The following is a 19,953-nucleotide window of genomic DNA, read 5'->3' as shown; positions in this document are numbered from 1 at the left end:
ATGTCGAGGCTGCGGACTCTTTTTCCTTCTGCGACGAAAGTCAACGACGGATCGTTCGCGGTGAATCTGAATTGGAAAGTCGAGGGAAAAATCAAAATTTTTAAAAAAAAATGTTGGTTGGTTTTTGGATGAATTGTAAAAAAAAAAATTTAAAATTTATTTATATAAAATTTTGGAACAATATGGTATTTTGTCTATTGTTTCATTCGACAATAACTTGACCATCCGGGTTTCAAAAATAACGAATGAATATTCTATTTCGTCTAATTTTTTGTTCCGAATCTAATGATATGATCAATTTCTACAAATTCTATCTCTAACCAAAATTTACATTTTTGGCCCAATGGGACCCTAAAATTGACGCATTTTCATTTTTGACGATAATTTGACTTTTTGATCTCCAAAAATGACAAATAAATAGTCCATGTTCAATAATTTTTCGTTCGAATCCAATGATATGATTGAATTTTAAAAATTCTTACTCTAGCAAAAAGTTATTATTTTAACTTGGTCTGACTCGATAATCGAGGATTTTGTAACTTTTTTGAAAAATATATTTTTCGATCATTTTGAATCCAATATTGAACTTAGATTTCATTAAAAATGATCAAAACAAAATCTTACAGTTTTACCCTTAGTCCCACTTTCAGGATTTTTTTAAAATTCAACTATTTATTTTTTCTCGAGATACGAATAAAAAACTCAGGGTTTTACATGGGATTTTGTTCTAGTAAACTTGGTAAATAATTTCCATAATTTGATAAGTGGTTACATGTCATTGATAATACTTTTGTAAAGTTGACACGTTCCGTAGACGTTGAAGTACATCACCACTTGGGGTTTTTAAGTAGTAGACCCCAGCTACCCCCACTTTATCTATGATGTATGGCACTTCCTAGTTTGCCCCCAACTGCCCTCATCTTGTTTATCCATGTTCACCATTAGATTACGTTGTAACAAAAACCAACACTTTTAGTGTAACAACCACTATTAAAAAAGAAAAAAGGAAAAAAAGCAACACCACTCTAATACTTCGGCAACAATAGTGTAGATTCAACATAGAGATAAACGTAGCAATACTGAAGAAATAAAAACTAGTGGGAGAAAGAAGTTCGTATCTTGAACAACTTTATAATTATAATGTCTATTGTGTATTGATACGAGTATTTTTCCTTCACCGTATGAACTCAATTGATTTGAACTCCTTGAGATGCTTGCTGCTTTGAGGAACGAAAACAATGCATTCAAAAGATCGAGCCCTTTTAATACCGAGGAAAAGGTATACATGCTATTATGCTAAACGCTTCTTCTCCACTTATTTATTTGCTTTTCAATATTCAAGTTTGTGTTTATAGTTGGAAAACTATTACATGATTCGTGACTTAATTAGCTAAGTGAAGCAAAATTTTAAAGTGTTTCTTAATGTAATAAACATTTGACATAATGTTCAGGATTAAACCAAGCCATTTTTTGCATAGTTGTGTGGAGTTTGACAACATTGGCATTATTCTCACCAATTTTATATTTTATCGTCTTCTTAGAGATGCTCAAAGAATTGCAAAAGAATTCAGGAGTAGTTTTCCCAATGATCCGGATAGACTGGCCGAGCTACGACAGATAGAGCAGATTGTTGACCACAATCAGGTTGCCCCCAATGTCATTCCCCAAGCAGGAGCCAATGACTCATCCCTCAAGGTTTCATTTGAGTTCAGGCACCATCCTTGCTTGCCATTGCTGTTGTGAAGAGATGTTAAAATTTTGTTCCCTTATTCCCTCCAATTTTGAAAATCTAAGTAGTCCTTTCTAGACATTTTAAGTCACACCACTTAGTGCTTGTGTAACATTAGAAGGAAAAAACGATTAAATTATTTTCTGTTTGGCTCAATTGAAAATACAAATTTAAAAAAGATAAGTTATTGATATAATCTGGAAGCATTATTAATAAATAGTGATTTTTCTCACCAAAACAATTAAATAATAATCTTAGAATTACTCATATTATTACTGAATTTAAAACTATTTGTATAACATATAAAGTATTAGCATCTTGAGGAGTATCCCAATTGTCTGGACCATGGGGACGTTGATACAGTTGTTGTACCAACGATTGGAGGCAGTAAGTGTTAGATACTCCAGAACATGCAAGCTAATACATCAGACATGCTGCCTTTTGCATCTCTCTTTAAGTGGACACAAGGAGGTTCCTACTTGTAGCCTTTCCCTTCATCAGTGTCGTTTCGGCATTTGGGCTAATCCTTTGATTTAGCCCAATTTAGTCTTCTCAAATGAGTCTTGTTATTTTTACGGCTCTTTAAAACACTAACCCACACAAATGACAATTGAGGATGTGATGAGCGAACTTGTTTAAGCCTATTTGTGAATGGTTTGGGTGGATGCCTCTTTCGAACTTGGGTAGGGCATTCTTAAGATATGTTTAAGTCCTGGTAATTGGATTTTGAAACCACTTTTGATGGGGTTAGAAGTTTCAAATTAGGCTGATTTTTTTGTGAGGATGATCTCTAACCCATGCAGGACAAAACACGTTTGCCATTTAATAGGACCCTATATATATAGGGAAAAGGTTGCATGGACTGAGGGACCATGTAGGGCATGGACCAAGGTCTACATTTCAGTTATATGGACTATCACGTTGGTTCAAATGACACCCAACTTCTCTTGATTTTTTGGTTTGAAAAAAAAAAAACATTTTCTTAGGATAGATCTTGAGTTTGAAAATGGACGGCCAATGAACTCCTAGATTTAAAATTTAAATCCAACTGTGAAAATATCATGTTTTTCAATTTTATTTTTTTGTAAGTTCATAAAATTTCATGTTCTATATATACACATAACACTTGATGGGGGTTTTGAGTGCCACGTTGGCATTTAGTCCATAGAGATGGATGGTCCTTTGGTCCATATAACCCCATCTCATATATATGGGGAAATGTTTGGAGACCTTAAAGAGAGCCAAACATATTTAAATAAATGGGCTAGAAGTTTTGGAATGAGCTGATTTTTAGTAAGAATGATCTCCATAGTGAGGAGATCATCCTAAAAATAAAAAAAAATCAACCCATTCTAAAACTTTTAACCCCATAAAAACAATTACAAATAATTGACGGTCCACAATGAACAACTTTTAAATTGGAGTTATAAGTTTTGGAATGGGTTAATTTTTGTAAGGTTGATCTCCTCACCATCCTCACAAAAAATCAGCCCATTCCGAAACTTCTAACCCATATATTGAAAAATGTTTGACTCTCATTCGAATGGGCTGATGTTTTGTGAGGATGATTTCTATGGTGAAGAGATCATCCTCATAAAAAATCAACTCATTACAAAACTTCTAACCCTAGTTCACAAGTTGAAGAGTTATAGACCGTCTGAATTTTGTAAACCACTTTTGATGGGGTTAGAAGTTTTGGAATGAGCTGATTTTTGGTGAGGATGATCTCCTCATCATAGAGATCATCCTCACAAAAAATCAAACCATTCTGAAACTTCTAACCCGTACTTTGAAAAAATGTTTGGCTCTATTTAAGGCCTCTGAACGCCACCTTATATATATTATCTTGTCTTGACCTTTAGAAGTTGAGGTAAATGAAATCTTAAGGTTGAAGATTACTAACTTGAAACATAAAAATATGAAAGGTGGAAGATGATTTTTTTGTGTGTTGTTGTTGTTGAGAAAGGTGAAGATAAGGGCATTTTGTTCATGAACTAACGAGCATTGGGCACAATGGCCAAGACAACCCTTCAAAAAGGGAGAAGTCATAAGTTCAAGTCTTCTTGTTGGCCACCCATAGAGATTTATCTCTGCTTACCTGGTATATATAGTTTGTGGGGGTAGGAGTGGTAATGGATTGGGTCGTGTTCGTGTCGTGTTAAGGTAAGAGTATTATGGAAATTTACCAAATCCAAACCCAACCCATTTGATAGTCGTGTCAAAAACTTAAACCCAAACCCAACCTATTTATAAATAGGTATACCTGACCCAACCCATATATAACATATTAAATAAAATTCTAATATTTAATGAAAAAAATAAGTTCAATTTCCACCATAAAAAATAAAATATCTTTACAAAAAAATAAAATCACACAATCATAAAATAAGTTCAATGGTGAAAAATGATTTTCTTTTGATCTTGTTTTTGGATACTATAAGATGATGTGGTCAAAAAGTTTTTTTACCAATTTAATAAGAAAAGTATTTTTCAATATTATTATTACTATTCTTATTAATAAAGTAAAGTGTATTTCATTAGCACATGAGACCTTAAATTTTATTAAGGATCATTTAGCCAATATATATATATGGTGGTTAAGCTGAACTTATGACCACAAAGTTGTTTCTCGAAGGCACACATGGAAAATGATTTATGATTCTATGCAGTTGCCACGTCAACCGAGTTCAATGTCGCGCGTCTTGCCATCATTGAGTCTTCTAAATTCTACAGAAACACGCACATGAAACGAGACGACGAGCTTCATCTCTCTCTCTCTCTCCCTCTCCCACAGTCCCACGTGTGTTTTCTTATCCTCTGTCGACCGACTGAGAGAGAAAGCTGAGATGAGCGAAGTCTTCTCAGATGCTTTGGCCCAATTTTTCCTCCAAATTTCGTTTACGAGAAACTCTACTGTTTCCAGAATTTGAGGAGAAAATTAAAGAAAAACTTTTGATCTGCTAGGGCTTTTCTATGTTCTTGGCCTCAATCAAATCTTGATTTCAATCGAATTCTCGTTTTTTTATATTTAATTGAAGAAAATTCGAAAGAAAAAGGTTCTAGGGTTTGAGATCATGAAGAAGGCGATCGAGACCTTGCAAGATCTGATCGAGGAAGCTAAGATTCGAACGGTGGGCTGGGCGATATGCATCTTCGCTATATCTTACTTCTTGTCGCGTAAGTTTCTTTATTCGATTTTAATTGGAAAATTATTGATTTTTTTTGTTTTTGTTTTGGGGGAATTCGATTATTATCTGGATCGTAGAGATAGTTGAATTTGTTCAGAATGTATGAATTTAATTAAGCCGAAATTCTGCAAAGAGAAGATGTTGGATTGCATTGAGAATCATTTAGTGGATCTAAGAAATCAACGATTATTTATTCTTGTAAGAACTTTCGGTAAATTATTCGGTTTTATGTTTGAAAACCACAGTTAGGATATTTAATGGATTATAGAAATCATTGCATGTGTTTAGAATGCATGGTAAACTTAATTGGTTTTACTTGTAACCATGATTGATGTTCATGGAAAATTTGGATTATTTTGGGCATTATTGCTAGTGACAACTATGTTACGGAGCTGAAATTCATCCCAGAGGAATATAGGATTTTGGTGAGATTTTATTATTATTATTAGTAATGGGAATCGTTGGACGGTTCAAGAAATTGTTGAATTTGTTTACAATGCATGGAAAGTGAATTGGTGAATATATATATATATATATATATATTTGATAAGTTAAATTTTACTGATTAAAACGATATTTACAAAGGTAGTCAAGATGAGCTATCTGGAAGTATAAAAACAAGGGCAACTCAGGTAGAAGACAAAGATTCCCACCTAAATACAGACTCTTCAAAATGCACCTTTGAACTCAAAGAAAAGTTTGTTCCGAAGAAAAAACAGCCCCTAAATAGAGATTGACATGTCCTAAAATGGGATCTCTTCTCCTTGGAATATTCTTCTATTTCTCTCCATCCAAATCCTCGAACAAACAGCGAACGGGAATAGATTCCATAGTATTCTCTTCCTTTAAGAAAACAAGGAGTAATCCCAACTTTGGAAAAACGTCAAAACGGAATTTGAAAAATATGGGATTTTTGTTAGACTTTTTAATTAGTAATGGGAATCATTCGGCAGTTCTAGAAATTGTCGAATTTGTTTACAATGCATGGAAAATGAATTGGTTTCAAGTTATTGATAAAAAATATTTCATGATTAGGATTTTTATGCCGAAACATTGGTTAATTTATGTAAAATATAAGAGAAATGTAGGATCAAATTTAAGATATTTGGAATTTTTATTTACTTATTCCATTTTTGGTTCTACATCACTTCATTCTGATTGCAGATACAAGTAAGTCTATGTGGACAAATATCCCCATCTCAATCCTTTTGCTTTCTGCGTTTCGGATTCTCTCTCACGAGGTGGAGTTTCGTTGGAAGGTTCATCCAGTTCGTCGTCGAACATATTTGTCTCATTTGGAGAAGAAACAATTGTCTTTGGATGATCCACGTCTTTCAAATCCACGACCATCGTCGAAATGGAAAAGAAAAATAGGGTCTCCTGTCGTGGAGGCTGCGATTGATGAATTCATCAATAAAATTTTGCAAGACTTTGTGGTAGATTTGTGGTATTCGGTAATTACTCCAGACAGGGAGGCTCCTGAGCAGATGCGCTTATTAATTAATGACGTTCTTGGTGAAATATCAGGAAGGGTTAAGGAGATCAACCTTGTCGACTTGTTAACAAGGTGCTTATGTATTACTTTTGTAAGTCATCAACTAGCTTTCTTAAGTTTAGTGATCATGGTTTTAAAACTCGTTTCGTTCATGGACGAGACCGAGTCATCTCTGATGAGTCAACTCGTCTCGAATGAGATAAACCATTTAACTTGATTTACAATTATTTTACATATATATATATATGAGAGCGGTTCGGCAGCCCTAAAGTTTGCCAAGTTTTGTGCCAAACATTTTTTGTAAATCACTTTTGATGGGGTTAGAAGTTTTGGAATAGGTTGATTTTTTGTGAGGATGATCTCTACGGTGAAGAGATCATCTTCACAAAAAATCAGCTCATTTTGAAACTTCTAACCCTAGTTTACAAGTTGAAGAACCATGGACTGTCTAATTTTTGTAAATCACTTTTGATGGGGTTAGAAGTTTTGGAATAGGCTGATATTTGGTGAGGATGATCTCCTCATCATAGAGACTATCCTCACAAAAAATCAGCTCATTCCAAAGCTTTTAACCCATATTTTGAAAAATGTTTGGCACAAAACTTGGCAAACTTTAGGGCTGCTGAACCGCCCCATATATATATATATATGAAAATAAGTATAATTGTTTTATAAAGTAAGTTAGATAAGAAGATGTTTGGTCGAAAATCATATTGTAATTAGATAATATGAATTTAAATACTAAAAAATAAAATATACAAAATCCCAGTTGACTCGGTCGAGTTTTACTGACTGGACGAGATTTTCATCTCATATATCTTGCGAGATATGGCACAAATGAGATGCTATGTCTATCCGTCTGGTTCATGGCCTGAGTCATCTCAGTCTCGGATGCGATTTGAAACCATGTTAGTGATAGCCATGTTTTTGTACTATCAAAACTAAATTGTTATTCATGTTATAGGGATATGGTTGACCTAATAGGGAACCACTTAGATCTATACAGAAGAAATCAGTCTGCCATCGGGGTGGAAGTTATGGGAACACTATCTTTTGAAGAACGGGATGAGAGGCTGAAACACAATCTTATAGCTTCTAAGGAGCTTCACCCTGCATTGTTATCTCCCGAGTGTGAGTACAAGGTCTGAGTGTAGTGTAGTGTTCTGACGATTCTTTATGCTTTTGATGGTTTGCGTTAATGTTTTTGTCGATGATTATACCTTTCGTGATTTGTTCAGGTTCTTCAACGGCTTATGGGAGGAGTATTGGCTGTAGTGCTAAAACCACGAGAGGCTCAATGCCCTCTTGTTCGATCCATTGGCCGAGAGCTTTTAACTTGCTTGGTTATGCAACCTATCATGAATTTCGCCTGTCCTGGGTAAGCTCTTTGGTGTTCATCAGAATTTTCATACACTTTGTTTCACATCAATCATTGTTTTTAGTAATATGCTGCAGTGTACTAGTATGCTTCCCCATTGATTGATCTTGAATGTGAACATTTTTCCTAATAAAGAGGATTACATTTCTAGGGGCCATTTTTCTCCTAATAGATGGATAAATGATGCTCGGTGATGAGGGCGGAAAAGAACCAATATGGGGGGTTGGATAAAAGTTAAAGGAAAGGGGAAATGATTAAGGGTTGAGGTATGTAGGTTTCAAGAATTAAGAATCCAATAACTCAAGAAAGTTTAGAGAAAATAATAAAAATAAAGATTAGAAGAAAAAGAGAAACGGTAGAAGGATAGAACCTTATAATCACACTAAGAATGGTGAACTCACTTTTCTTCATGAAAGAAACTCATTCTTTATCCATCAAATTCTTCGTTAAAAAAAATCCTAATTCAATCTTATATATAAAGAAAATAAATTTAAGAATCCTAATAAACTAAAATACCAAATAAATAACCTAATTTTCGTATATTTTTCTCTTATAAATTTTCAACTCTTATAAACTTAAATAAAAGACAAACTAAATTTACCAAACTACCCCTAAACATTATACTAAGACCATGGGCTAATAAAACATGAAAAAAGCCCGAAAAACATAAAAATAAAACTCTAAAACAGAAAACTAAAATCTACTCTTCAAACTTTGATGTTCCATCAATAAAGATCACAAATTTTATTTAAAAAGTGTGGTCAAGATGATCGCTAAAGATACGAGGAAACAGGGCCACCAAGCTACAAAACAAACAACTCAACTGAGAGGTGGTAGTCCTATCCCATCTATACAAAACATTTTTAAAGGCAACACCCTTAAATTCCTTGAAGAGCTTACACCAAAAGAAAAGAAAGACCAAAAGGGAGATAATGATACTTTAGATAGGCTGCTTTTTATTCTCAAATCTCGAGAATTTCTTTCCTTTCAGAATCCCCAACAAATAGCAACGGGCATTAAAATCCATATTATTCTTTTCAATTCCAAGCAAGTAAAGCTGAGACAAGATCAACCATCAAACATGGTAACAATTGATTGAGAAAGGCATCCAATGAAAAAAAAAAAAAAAAGAGAAAAAAAGTGATACCAGGTCTTAGAGGCATCCTTACAATGCAAAAGAAGATGATGGGCGGACTCCGCATCCTGGCTGCACATGCTGCAAAAAATTTGTGTAGACACCCCACGGCAGATCAGGTTGTCCATTGTGAGGATTTTCTCAGAAATTGCCAAACAAATAAAGATATTTTTGAGGTGACCTTGGAGCCCACAATTGGGCATTAGTAAACAGTAATGATAGCCAAGGCATGTTGTCCAACTCATATTAGAAAGATATGATTGGGAGAATTTTATCTCGAAAGCTTTCCCTAAGACATCTATCCTTCTCTCCTAGGAGCGTAACCGTGAGTTATATTTGAAACGACTCAAGCTCCCAATCGTTAAAACCTGTTCTAGACCCAAAGTCCCAATTTATGATAGTACCGGATGTTCTAGCAAAATCCGTAATTCATGATATATTCCATACAAAATATCCTTGTTTCTCATATTTTAGACCCATTTGGGACTGTCTTTATTGTTTACATATTTATGCAATTGTTATACATTCTAGGTGCTGCAGTTCTCTAGTTTGTATGGCCAAATTATTATTATAGTCAAATTACTAGCAACATACAATAAAAGGTACAATGGTGGCCAACTACCCTAACCTATGAATATTGTGACAGCAGCGTTATCACATGAATAAAAATGAAGGGGGTAGAGGTGACACAATTGAATGAGAATGCCTGTAACTCTTTAGCTTTGCACAGAGAAAAACTAACAGTAACCTTTTCCGAATAATCAATGTTAAAGTAAAACCTTGCTACGGGATTCTGTAGGCAGGAACATTGGTGAATAGCTAACTGGAATGTAGGATTAACTAGAATTTGTTTCACTCTTTACTGCTTTGTCAAAGAAAAGTAAAATACATACCGTTTTTTATGAACGCTGGCCTTGTTATATTTTCCCTGAAAATCAAAGTACCACCTTTACTTAACTTTTATAGCTCTTTAAGTATGCTTACTTATGAAACCGTTCTATGTTTGCAATTATTCATTTAAAAGACCTGGGCACTCTTATGAACAGCTGGTTAATATTGTAACGTAAATGTTTGTGCAACCTTATAGCTATACAACACTAGTAGTAAAAATTTAGAGGCAAGGATTGAACAATCAAATCTTGGACTGGGTTTTAGCATGTTCTGGTGGTAAATATTGAGGACCAATCAAATTTCTAACAGCATGGGGTGTGTCATTGCCATCGGGTAATGATGTATGAAGAGTACTTTTCATGATTGTGTGGATGTCTTGGGACCCAAGAGCATGGATGCTACTATGCATCGCTGACCATACTGGATTTGGTTTGTCATTGGGGACTCGTGATTGGAAGTTTAAAAAAAATTAGAAGGGCAAGCTTTCAGTGTAATACATACTGCACGATTCTATTGTATATGCTCCTATGAAGAATGAAGAAAGGAGATGGCCTCCAATTGGTTTGTACAGCCACTCCATTTCTGTCAATCAAATTTTCACCTTACCTAGTGGCCCATGCACATCTTAAGTTGTGATTTTGGATTTTTTTGTTGTTGTTGTAATTATTTAGTTCTATGTTCGGTATTCTGGTCTATGCAAGTGGGAATATCTATAGTGTCAGATTGTTCTTCATGGTTAATTTTTATTGCTGCTGCTAACTTTGAGAAAAAAAGGTCTAAAATATCAAATGCTTTCTTCCTAAAAGGAAATGTTGAATATTACAACCAATAAGAAATTCTTTGTTTCCAGGTATATCAACGAGTTAATCGAATATCTGTTCCTCAATGCTAAAGATGATAAGGGCGATGATCAGTCAGCTGGTGCATCCAGTCAGTGTCAGGATCATACTGAACCGAACTTGAGGAAAAGTGGGGCTACATCCAACACGCGGGATGACTTAACATTGGCTAAAATCAGCAATGAAAGAGAAACATCCTTGAGTACTTCTGGGCATGGCCATTCCCACGTTATTCGTGAAGATTCTGTGCAGCCCCGGCCTGCAGGTTGGGCAAGGGGTTTAGAAGCCGCAACCCAAAGAAGATCTGAAGTTCTTGCTCCTGAAAATCTTGAGAACATGTGGGCTAGAGGAAGAAACTACAAATCTAAACTTGACAACCATGTTAAAGAGGGGAAAAAGCCAATATCTGTGAAGAAAAGTCCAGAAATGTTAACCAACAGCCCTGGAACTGGAAGTCATGTTGGAAAGGAAGGTAAAGTAATTGTGCAGGTAACTCATGGGGTAAGTCGTGATACTCAGCTAAGTGATGAGTTCGATTTTGAGTCACAAAGTCAGAATCAGAGTAAGGGACTGTCTCTTGAGGGAGCTAGCTTTACTGATAAATTGGTGGATCATGCCATTTGTCCTGCTTATGGAAGCAAAACTCAGCTTAAGCGATCCAATAGCACTTCTGCTTTGAAAATTCAACCGGATATTGAGAAAACAATTACAGGACAAGGTCGAGTGGCTGTTTTTTCCGAGGAGTTTGACCCCCCTAATTTTGGCAGGCACAAAGAAGAGGAAATTATTAGGACAGTGTCTGATACAGTGTTCCGGGGTGATGGAATATTACATATTCCTAAGGTCAAGTGCCGGGTGAGTGCATCAATAATTTTGAAATGTACAACTTTGGAAAATGAGCTGTGAAATACATTTCTTCCATGGTTATGATTCTGAATCTATGTTAATTTTTTAAGACTTAGTCCTTTGTTTTTGCAATGTTGCTGCAGGTTGTGGGAGCATACTTTGAAAAGACTGGATCAAAATCTTTTGCGGTTTATTCAATTGCTGTGACAGATGTTGAAAACAAAACTTGGTTTGTGAAAAGAAGGTCTTATTTCTGTCAATCCTTTTTTTTTTTTTTTCAATTGTATCTACATTTTAAGGTTGTTAAAGATATGCTTCTAAATTCTTTCACTGAAGCAGGAATTTTTTAAATATGTAATATCATTTGTGGCATTAAGCAATTTTTAAAGTTTATTTCCATATCAGCATAACTTTATCCATATTTTACAATCATTTGTATGATGCTTTGGGACTTATGACTTGCAGATACAGAAACTTCGAGCGGTTGCACCGACATCTAAAGGATATACCCAACTATGCATTACATTTGCCCCCAAAAAGGTTTCTTTCATCGAGTGTTGATGATAGTTTTGTTCATCAACGTTGCATTCAACTTGACCAGTATTTGCAGGTTTGATTTCTCAGCTCTGCATTTCTTTGTTTGTCTATTTCATTGGCCAATTTTTTTTTCTGTTTCTCTCTTCACAGGATCTTTTGTCAATAGCCAATGTTGCTGAACAACATGAAGTGTGGGATTTTTTAAGTGCTTCATCAAAGGTGTGCAATTTTTCTGTATACAATTCTGTTTTGTAAAGATGAATATGCCATCAACACATATGTATTTTTAATGAGTGCCATTGATGCATATTTTTGTTCTTTTCAAGCTGAATGATTGAGAGCCTGGTCTAAGACTATCTTTTTTTTTTTTTTTTTTTGAAGAATTATTCCTTTGGAAAATCTACCTCAGTTATGAAATCATTGGCAGGTATGTTTTTTTCCCCCAAACAAGTATGCTGTTTTTCTTTTTGATTATTCCCTTCATTCCAGCTGTTTGTTTATGTGGTGTTATTGTTAACTTTAATAGTTGCTCTATTTTATACACAGTCAATGTGGATGATGCCATGGATGATATTCTGCGCCAATTCAAAGGTGTTTCGGGTGGTCTAATGCGTAAGGTTACCGGTTCACCCTCCTTGCCTTGTGCCCCTACTTCAATTTCTGGCAAAAATTTGTCCTGGAATGGGGATGAGATGAATAAAAGCTGCAATGACATGGAAACATCACAAAGCTACCATGACATGGAAACATCACATAGCTTGTCTGATAATGAGGAACATTACTTGGATGGAGACCATGGCAATGAGGAAGTAGTGTCCGGTGTACAAGTTAATGGATGGCATTCAGACAATGAATTGAACTCAAAAAGCTTCCCACCCCGGGTGATTAAACGTGATCAACAATCCAGAGACTTGAGTTCTGAACGAAATCGAAATTCAGAGGCGATGTATGGAAGAATGGGATCAAATGGAGCCTCAGAACTTGTGGAGGATCCAATTGGAATGCCACCAGAGGTATCAATTGTTTGTCGAACAGATTACAAATTCTTTCTCATTATACTCCTTAATAACTTGCCTGTAGTCCCTTCAACTAAATTTCCATTATACTTCTAACATTGGTTAGATTTCTGATTCTAATTTGGAAATCGTTCTTTCATCTTTTCCAGTGGACTCATTACTAGAGGAATTTGGTGTCTGGATTTTTTTTAGCAAAGCTATAATGGTAGAATTTCTTAATAGACAAATATCTCATTGGAAAAAATTTCTAACTGAACTTAAGAGTCTTAGTTAAATATACAAGGTTTGAAACCCTTAGAAAAGCGCACATTAAGTTTAAAATTGGTCTCCATATGGTATAATCATAGGCACACATAAGAAATCCATTTCCTATGAGCATAAAAATTTCAAGAGCAATCCATTTTGGTTTGTTTGTTCATTTTTTATAGTAGTATTTAGTTTTGGTTTTACCTACAACTGTTATGGCACACTCACACTCTGATTTCCTTGCAGTGGACACCGACAAATGTAAGCGTGCCTCTGTTAAATTTAGTTGATAATATATTTCAGCTTAACAGAAGAGGTTGGTTAAGGTGAGCTAGCTATTAGCTTATTTTAGTATTATTTTTCTTTCCTAATGGTTTGAAGTTCCGTTTGGAATCTATTTACATGGTGTCTTCATATCAATGTACCCTCAACTTGCAATTTGCTACGATTTCCTAAAGTGATTTTGTGCAATGTGAATTGGATTCTTTGAAGCAACTCTCCCACGCACACACCCACCCACACCCAATTGAAGCGTTTGTTTGTGGTTTGAGGCTTGTGAATCTTAGTCTTCGTAGCTAGCTTGGAAAATCTTCCTATGCATTGCCACTTGTATCAGAATACCATCCGGTCTTGACGCACTACCTAGTTTCATCTTTCCTAGATATGTATGATTGCACCCAGATCTCCCATATATCTCCTACTAGCCCCAAGTTTATATGGTGGTTCTCATTTAGTAAAATTTCCCTCTTTTGGACCATTATTCTATTTTGTTGGAAGCATAAGTTGCAAGAAACTGCTCCATCTTTTTAATCAGTTTGTTCCGTAGATTGGACCGTTCATCCATTCAATATGTTAAAAATGACATTTGCTTTGTGGTGATTGATATCTGTCCTGGTATTAACCTGTAAAGGTTTCTAGTTCATGCATTTTTTTTTCCAGTTGTTTTGATACACTATATTGCTGTAATATAATTCTTTGTAAGGATTTTGCTTTTAGTCTTCTCTGATCCTTTTTTCCATTACTGATTTATCCATTGGTTAGCGTTTAGTACTGTATTTGAATGTTAACTGGATTCTTGACTACCTTCTTGTTGTATAAACAGAGTTGTCTTACAAAAAAGAGTTGTATATTAAGGTGTTAATAACTTCAAACATATGATTGTACTTTATGCAGAAGGCAGGTTTTCTGGATTTCAAAGCAAATTCTTCAGCTAATGATGGAAGATGCTATTGATGACTGGATTGTGAGGCAAATCCACTGGCTTCGAAGAGAAGACATTATTGCTCTTGGGATTCGTTGGGTCCAAGATGTAAGGACTGAACTATTCTCTTTCCCTGTACTGAACTTGTTAAATCCATACTTGCAGCTTCAAGCCTCAGACTGTACAAGTAAGCAATAAATAACATTTGTTCATGGGCTCCATCAATCATCTATCCTAATTATTACTAGGTTTGGCAACATGAATCCTATTTCTGACATTTAACTCTTATCATGAACCATATCTTCAGCCAAAGAATGATCATATCTTTTTCTCACTACTTTGTCCATATCATTTTTTTTTCCTCCTCTTTCCTTCTTAGAGCCCTCAACTTGGGTCAAAGTGCTAATTCTATCTAGTGTTATCATTGGTTTTGTTTTTCACATACCCAAACCATCTCAAACGGATTTCTCTTTTTTCTTTTTCTTTTTTTCTTTTCTCCTATTGGAGTTATTCCTAAATGTCATCGAATATATCATTGCTGATTTGTCTTAATTTTTCGTTCTACTTATCAATTTCAGTATCCTCATCTCCACTTCACTCGTTATAATAACATGATGCTTCTTGAAAGCCCATTATTAAGCTCTGTAAAATATGGTTAGTCTTATTGCTATCTTGTAATTTTTTTTCTTCTTTTAGTTTGATCAATACATGTTGATCATATACACTTCAAAAGTACTCCTCCACTTTATCCGCTCAACATTAATTCTATGGGTCACATTCTCACCAATTTCTCCATCTTTATAAATAACTGAACCTATATGACTGGAGTGGTTTCTTGGGGTATTGTTTGTCTGTCAATCTTAACTAGTGTTTCAGTCAATAGTAGTGGCCCTTACCAAAGTTTTATGAATTTTCTCTGTAAATCAGTAAAAGCCATGTGGAAATTCTTACTATTTTTTTCTAAAATTTCTCCATCATTTGTCTAAGTAGAAATCTTGCCTAGATGGTTTATCTCCCAGGCATAAGACCAAATTGATTTTTTATCTTTTTCTTTTTTTTTCTTTCTATTAATCTATTTGTGCACCTCTGTATTTTTTCTATTAATGAGTAAATACTTTTTTCTCCATTCATCTTAATTAGCCAGAACACTCCAATATCTCCCATGTATTTCCATGCTTTTATTGGATCGCCATCTAATCCTGAAGCCCTAGAAATCTTCATCTTTGCAAGCATTTTGACTTTGAACGCCTGAATTCTGCAAAAATATGTATGCTCTCCAGTCTCCCATAGACCTCTTCCTTGCTCTAAGTTTCTTGTGTGGTCTTTGCTTTATAATTTCTGGACATAACCACTACACTTCCTTTTATCCTTCTTTGACTTGGATTATCTCGTCCTTCTCATGCATCTAGCATGATCTAAGCCTTTAGTTTTGCTCTCTCTAATTTGTGGCAGCTTCTAGATATCTTTCTCCTCTCTCTAGTTCACCACCTATTATATGGGTCATATGCCTTACTTTTAGCTACACCAGTCACTTTCTTTGCTTCCTTTTTAACATTTTTGTTTATTTTCAAGTTTTCTCTGTTTCTAGTCATTTTCCGAGTTTTGTTATATATCGTTTTTTCTCTATTGGCCGTTCGAACATTGTCATTCCACCACCAAAGTGCCAAATCCTAGTAATTGAGATATGTTGTAGATGATGACGATATTAAACTTTGGAATGTGAAATTAAGAATTGACACAAGTTTTCCCGTGATTTTTTCTTTTATTGAAAAATTTGCCATTTATTGACTTGGTATCACCAGGCAGGTAATGTTTGTATTAGTCATGGATATTTCCATGACATGTAGACATATAGTAAATACTCAGGATGTGCTCAAAACAGATGCGCTCTTGGTTTGACTTGACTACATTTAGAATGCAATTGCTCTAGATTGATTGTATGGCATAGAGAATTTGATCTCATGAGCATTGCATTTGAATTGAAGTATGCATTTCATCAAACTCTCTGTTGGAGAAATGAAACAGTTGCTTCTTTATAACTTCAGTAGTAGTGCTAAATTCAGGGTTTCTCTTTTTATTAGGTTCTCTGGCCAAATGGTACATTCTTTCTAAAGTTGGAGAGGAGTCAAGGAAACATGGATGAGACTCAATTCGATCAGAGATCAATGCAAACTGCAGGCCGTTCAGCTGGCAATCAAGCCTCTAAACTAGGGTCATTTGAGTTACAGCTTGAGGCAGCTCGTCGGGCTAGCGATGTCGAGAAAATTATCCTAGGTAAGAACTAATTTCTCCTATATGTATGTATTTCCAATGCTTTTTTGTGCTTCTTTAAAGAGTGTCTATCAACCTGAATTCCTTCCTTTTTCATGATAAACTTACAGATGAATGATCAACTTCCTTTCTCATTTTTCATTAATCAGTTAACGAAGATGTTTTTTGTGAACCTACCACAGAGAATGCTGCTCAATTTAAATTCCTTATAAACTACCATGCTTGTTGGCATTCACGTACGTAAAGTACAAAAATAAATAAATTATGGGAATTAATGCATGGTGATGCATAATGATTGGTTGGGTTGTTTTCTTGATATTAGACTTTAGCATCAACATTGATGGCTGGAACTTCTGTTCCACCATTTCAAACGACACAGAATTTATAATCCTTTGTATACCATCGAAAGATAGAGTTTATTGGGTGTCTTATTTTTCAGTCTGTAATATGTTGCATAATACATTGTGCGTATGACGCACCAAACTTGTGTTGTTTATAGTATAATGGAATTTGGAAAATGATTGCCAAAATATTTTATTAATATAATTTAAAGAGAGGAATTGAATGTCTTTGCCTCATTGAAGGAAGTATGGGTCAATGTGATATCATATTTACATGCTATATACATAGTGATCAAGCAAGGATATTCCCCAACATGAATAAAACATAACAATTGAGACCACCAGAAGTATTTTTTTTCCTACTTCATTGTGTTTAGTTTTTCTTCTTTTTTTCTTCATTGGTGACTAGTGGATGTTGCCTAGTTCCCCTGAAAAGGGGTTTTTCTGATTAACTGGAGCAACTAATGGTAACATTTTTTTTTAATTTCAGGTGGAGCGCCAACCACCTTGGTTAGCTTGATTGGGAATAAACAATACAAGCGTTGTGCGAAAGACATTTATTACTTCCTTCAGGTATCTCTTTTTTTCTTATTTTGCATCATATTTGTTCCTCCATTCCTTTGTTCTCAAATAAACACTGATTTACTTTTAATTGCAGTCTAATATATGTGTAAAGCAACTTGCATATGGAATGTTGGAACTGTTACTCGTATCAATCTTCCCCGAGCTGCACAATCTTGTTCTCGATACGCATGTTAAAGAAGGACGAGCTCAACAAGCTTAGGAAAGTGGAGGATTTATTTTGGCAATCTATTATGTTTGAGAAAGGGAATATTTTTCCTCTCTTTTGGTCGAATTGAAATGTCAAAACTATGAGAACCCATTAAAGATCTGCTATGATTTCCAGCCATTTTGTCCATAATATTCATTATTGTAGTTAAAAGGAGCCTAATCTTCCTTATTGGAAAACTGGGGGTGTGTACAGAATGTACATTTGGATTCTTCCACAAATGTGGTAAGTGAAACCTTTACTGCTGACACAAACAACTCTTTAGCTGTGATTTTGTAATCCTATGAACTGCAAGCAGACAATTAATGTTTTCTTCGTCTAATTTGGATTTTATTTTTTCTTTATGTGATGAATAGATTGTTTCTTCGATCCACAAAAGACAATAGAAATTCTTCGGCTTACAGATATCTGGTTGAAGAAATGTGAACAAGTTTTTATTTATGATTTAAGTGAACTTTAGTGACATTCTTTCTTTTTCGTTTATTTTTTTAATTTTTTGATGGGCAAGCAGGACTTGAACCGACAACCTCAAAGTTATCGATATTGGATGTCATTTCTTGGATAGCTCTCAGCAACATCAATTTTATTTTTTCAATCCTCGATGAGGAGTGGGTAAGTCCTACTACTGTAATCAAAATCGAGGTCTGTGGTCAAATAAAATAAGTACAAAGTGGAATAAAATGAAGTTTTCGCCTTTTTTATTAATAATGTATGCAATCGTATATTTGTTTGAACCGAGAAGTTTTGTCATTTAAAAAAAAAAAAAAGTCGGGTTAACGTCTGCTGGCAGTCTATTTACAAGAAATATATAAATATATAATTTCAGCCAATTCTCGTTTAAAGTATCTCTCTAAACCTCATTTTTCGAACTTCAGAAGATTTTTTATCTTTAAATAAGAAGATTATAACTCATTTTTAAATGGTTGGAGATAAAGTTTTGGAAAAACAAACCATAAAAATATTCGACACCATTAAAATATTATTTTTTTCATGAAAAATTACTTAATGATGCCTGGAGAAAGGTTTTCTTTCTAATTAGTCTTTGACTTTATGGGTTAACTAGATAGTCTGTGTAGTAAGTCCTTCTTTTCTAATCAGTCATTGAATCCTAAATGGGTTGAATTTTATTTGAAATCCAAGTGATCTGAATTTGAATTTAGCAGGTTTGTTTTCTTTAAGTATATTTAAATTAAAAAATAGATCAAATATCGATCCATGTTTATATCTGTCTAGATTAGAATGATATATTATTTTGTAAGTTATATTTTTCAGGATATTTCTCCACAACCAACAAGTGTTGGACATGATTGACTAAGGCCTCCTTACATGAAGGAAGAAATCTTAAGTTCAAGATAGAATTTTAATGATTTTTATTGAAATAACTTTGAACGATTCAAAATTATGCAACCTGAAACAATTAATTTGGTCAAGTCGGATCCGAATATGTGTTTGAAAAAAAATGCTTCGGATATGATTTTACCTAATAGGATCCGAATAAAATTTTAGATATAGTTATACTCATATCCGGTCTGAACCCAACCTGCTTAAGCCCCTTATCGAACCTCACTCTAGACATTTCTCATGATTAAAATGTCAAAATTACTCTAACCATTCAAATTCATCATTTTAGTAAAAAAAAATTGGATTTTCGGTATCCCGATTGAGTTTTGGAGAATCCATTCAGATGAAAGGATTTGAGAAGGAAGAAGTCATTTTCAAACATTTTGAAAATGTATGTAAAAAATTATGATTTTTCAATTGTTTTACTTCATTTTTGGATGAAAAGTGATCAAGGGCGGTTCTTTTGATTTGAAATCATCTACACAAGTCGTTACGCCAGGTCTTAAGTTAATCTTTCCATGTATTTTAGTTGGAAAAACTCGGAAAAAAAAATGAAAACTGATAGATTTTATAACGTCGAAATCAACAATTTTTATTATTGAGTTCAATATTTTATTGTCGAGTTCAAAATTTTAAAAAAAATTGTCAAACTCCAATAGTTATTGTAGAGCTGCTATTAACACCCCAATTATTAATTAGTACACCCTAC

The 19,953-nt window shown here is 34.4% G+C and overlaps 1 protein-coding gene across 1 annotated transcript; it reads left to right on the top strand.

Annotated features, from left to right (window-relative positions):
• Positions 1-4,381: 4,381 nt before the first annotated feature.
• Positions 4,382-18,368, top strand: LOC147405026 (phox domain-containing protein). Its single transcript, XM_086441151.1, has 15 exons — positions 4,382-4,906; positions 6,082-6,484; positions 7,377-7,554; positions 7,651-7,790; positions 10,667-11,510; positions 11,645-11,745; positions 11,967-12,111; positions 12,189-12,257; positions 12,420-12,465; positions 12,585-13,051; positions 13,547-13,626; positions 14,474-14,609; positions 16,583-16,775; positions 17,604-17,686; positions 17,772-18,368. Exons 1-15 carry the CDS (start codon positions 4,804-4,806, stop codon positions 17,895-17,897), a joined length of 3,114 nt encoding a protein of 1,037 aa, XP_086297277.1. The 5' UTR covers positions 4,382-4,803; the 3' UTR covers positions 17,898-18,368.
• Positions 18,369-19,953: the final 1,585 nt, after the last annotated feature.

This window comes from Akebia trifoliata, chromosome 4, assembly GCF_017979445.1.
Source record: "Akebia trifoliata isolate Shusen 1 chromosome 4, ASM1797944v1, whole genome shotgun sequence".
Taxonomy (NCBI): domain Eukaryota; kingdom Viridiplantae; phylum Streptophyta; class Magnoliopsida; order Ranunculales; family Lardizabalaceae; genus Akebia; species Akebia trifoliata.
This window is presented reverse-complemented; position numbering and strand designations above follow the sequence as displayed.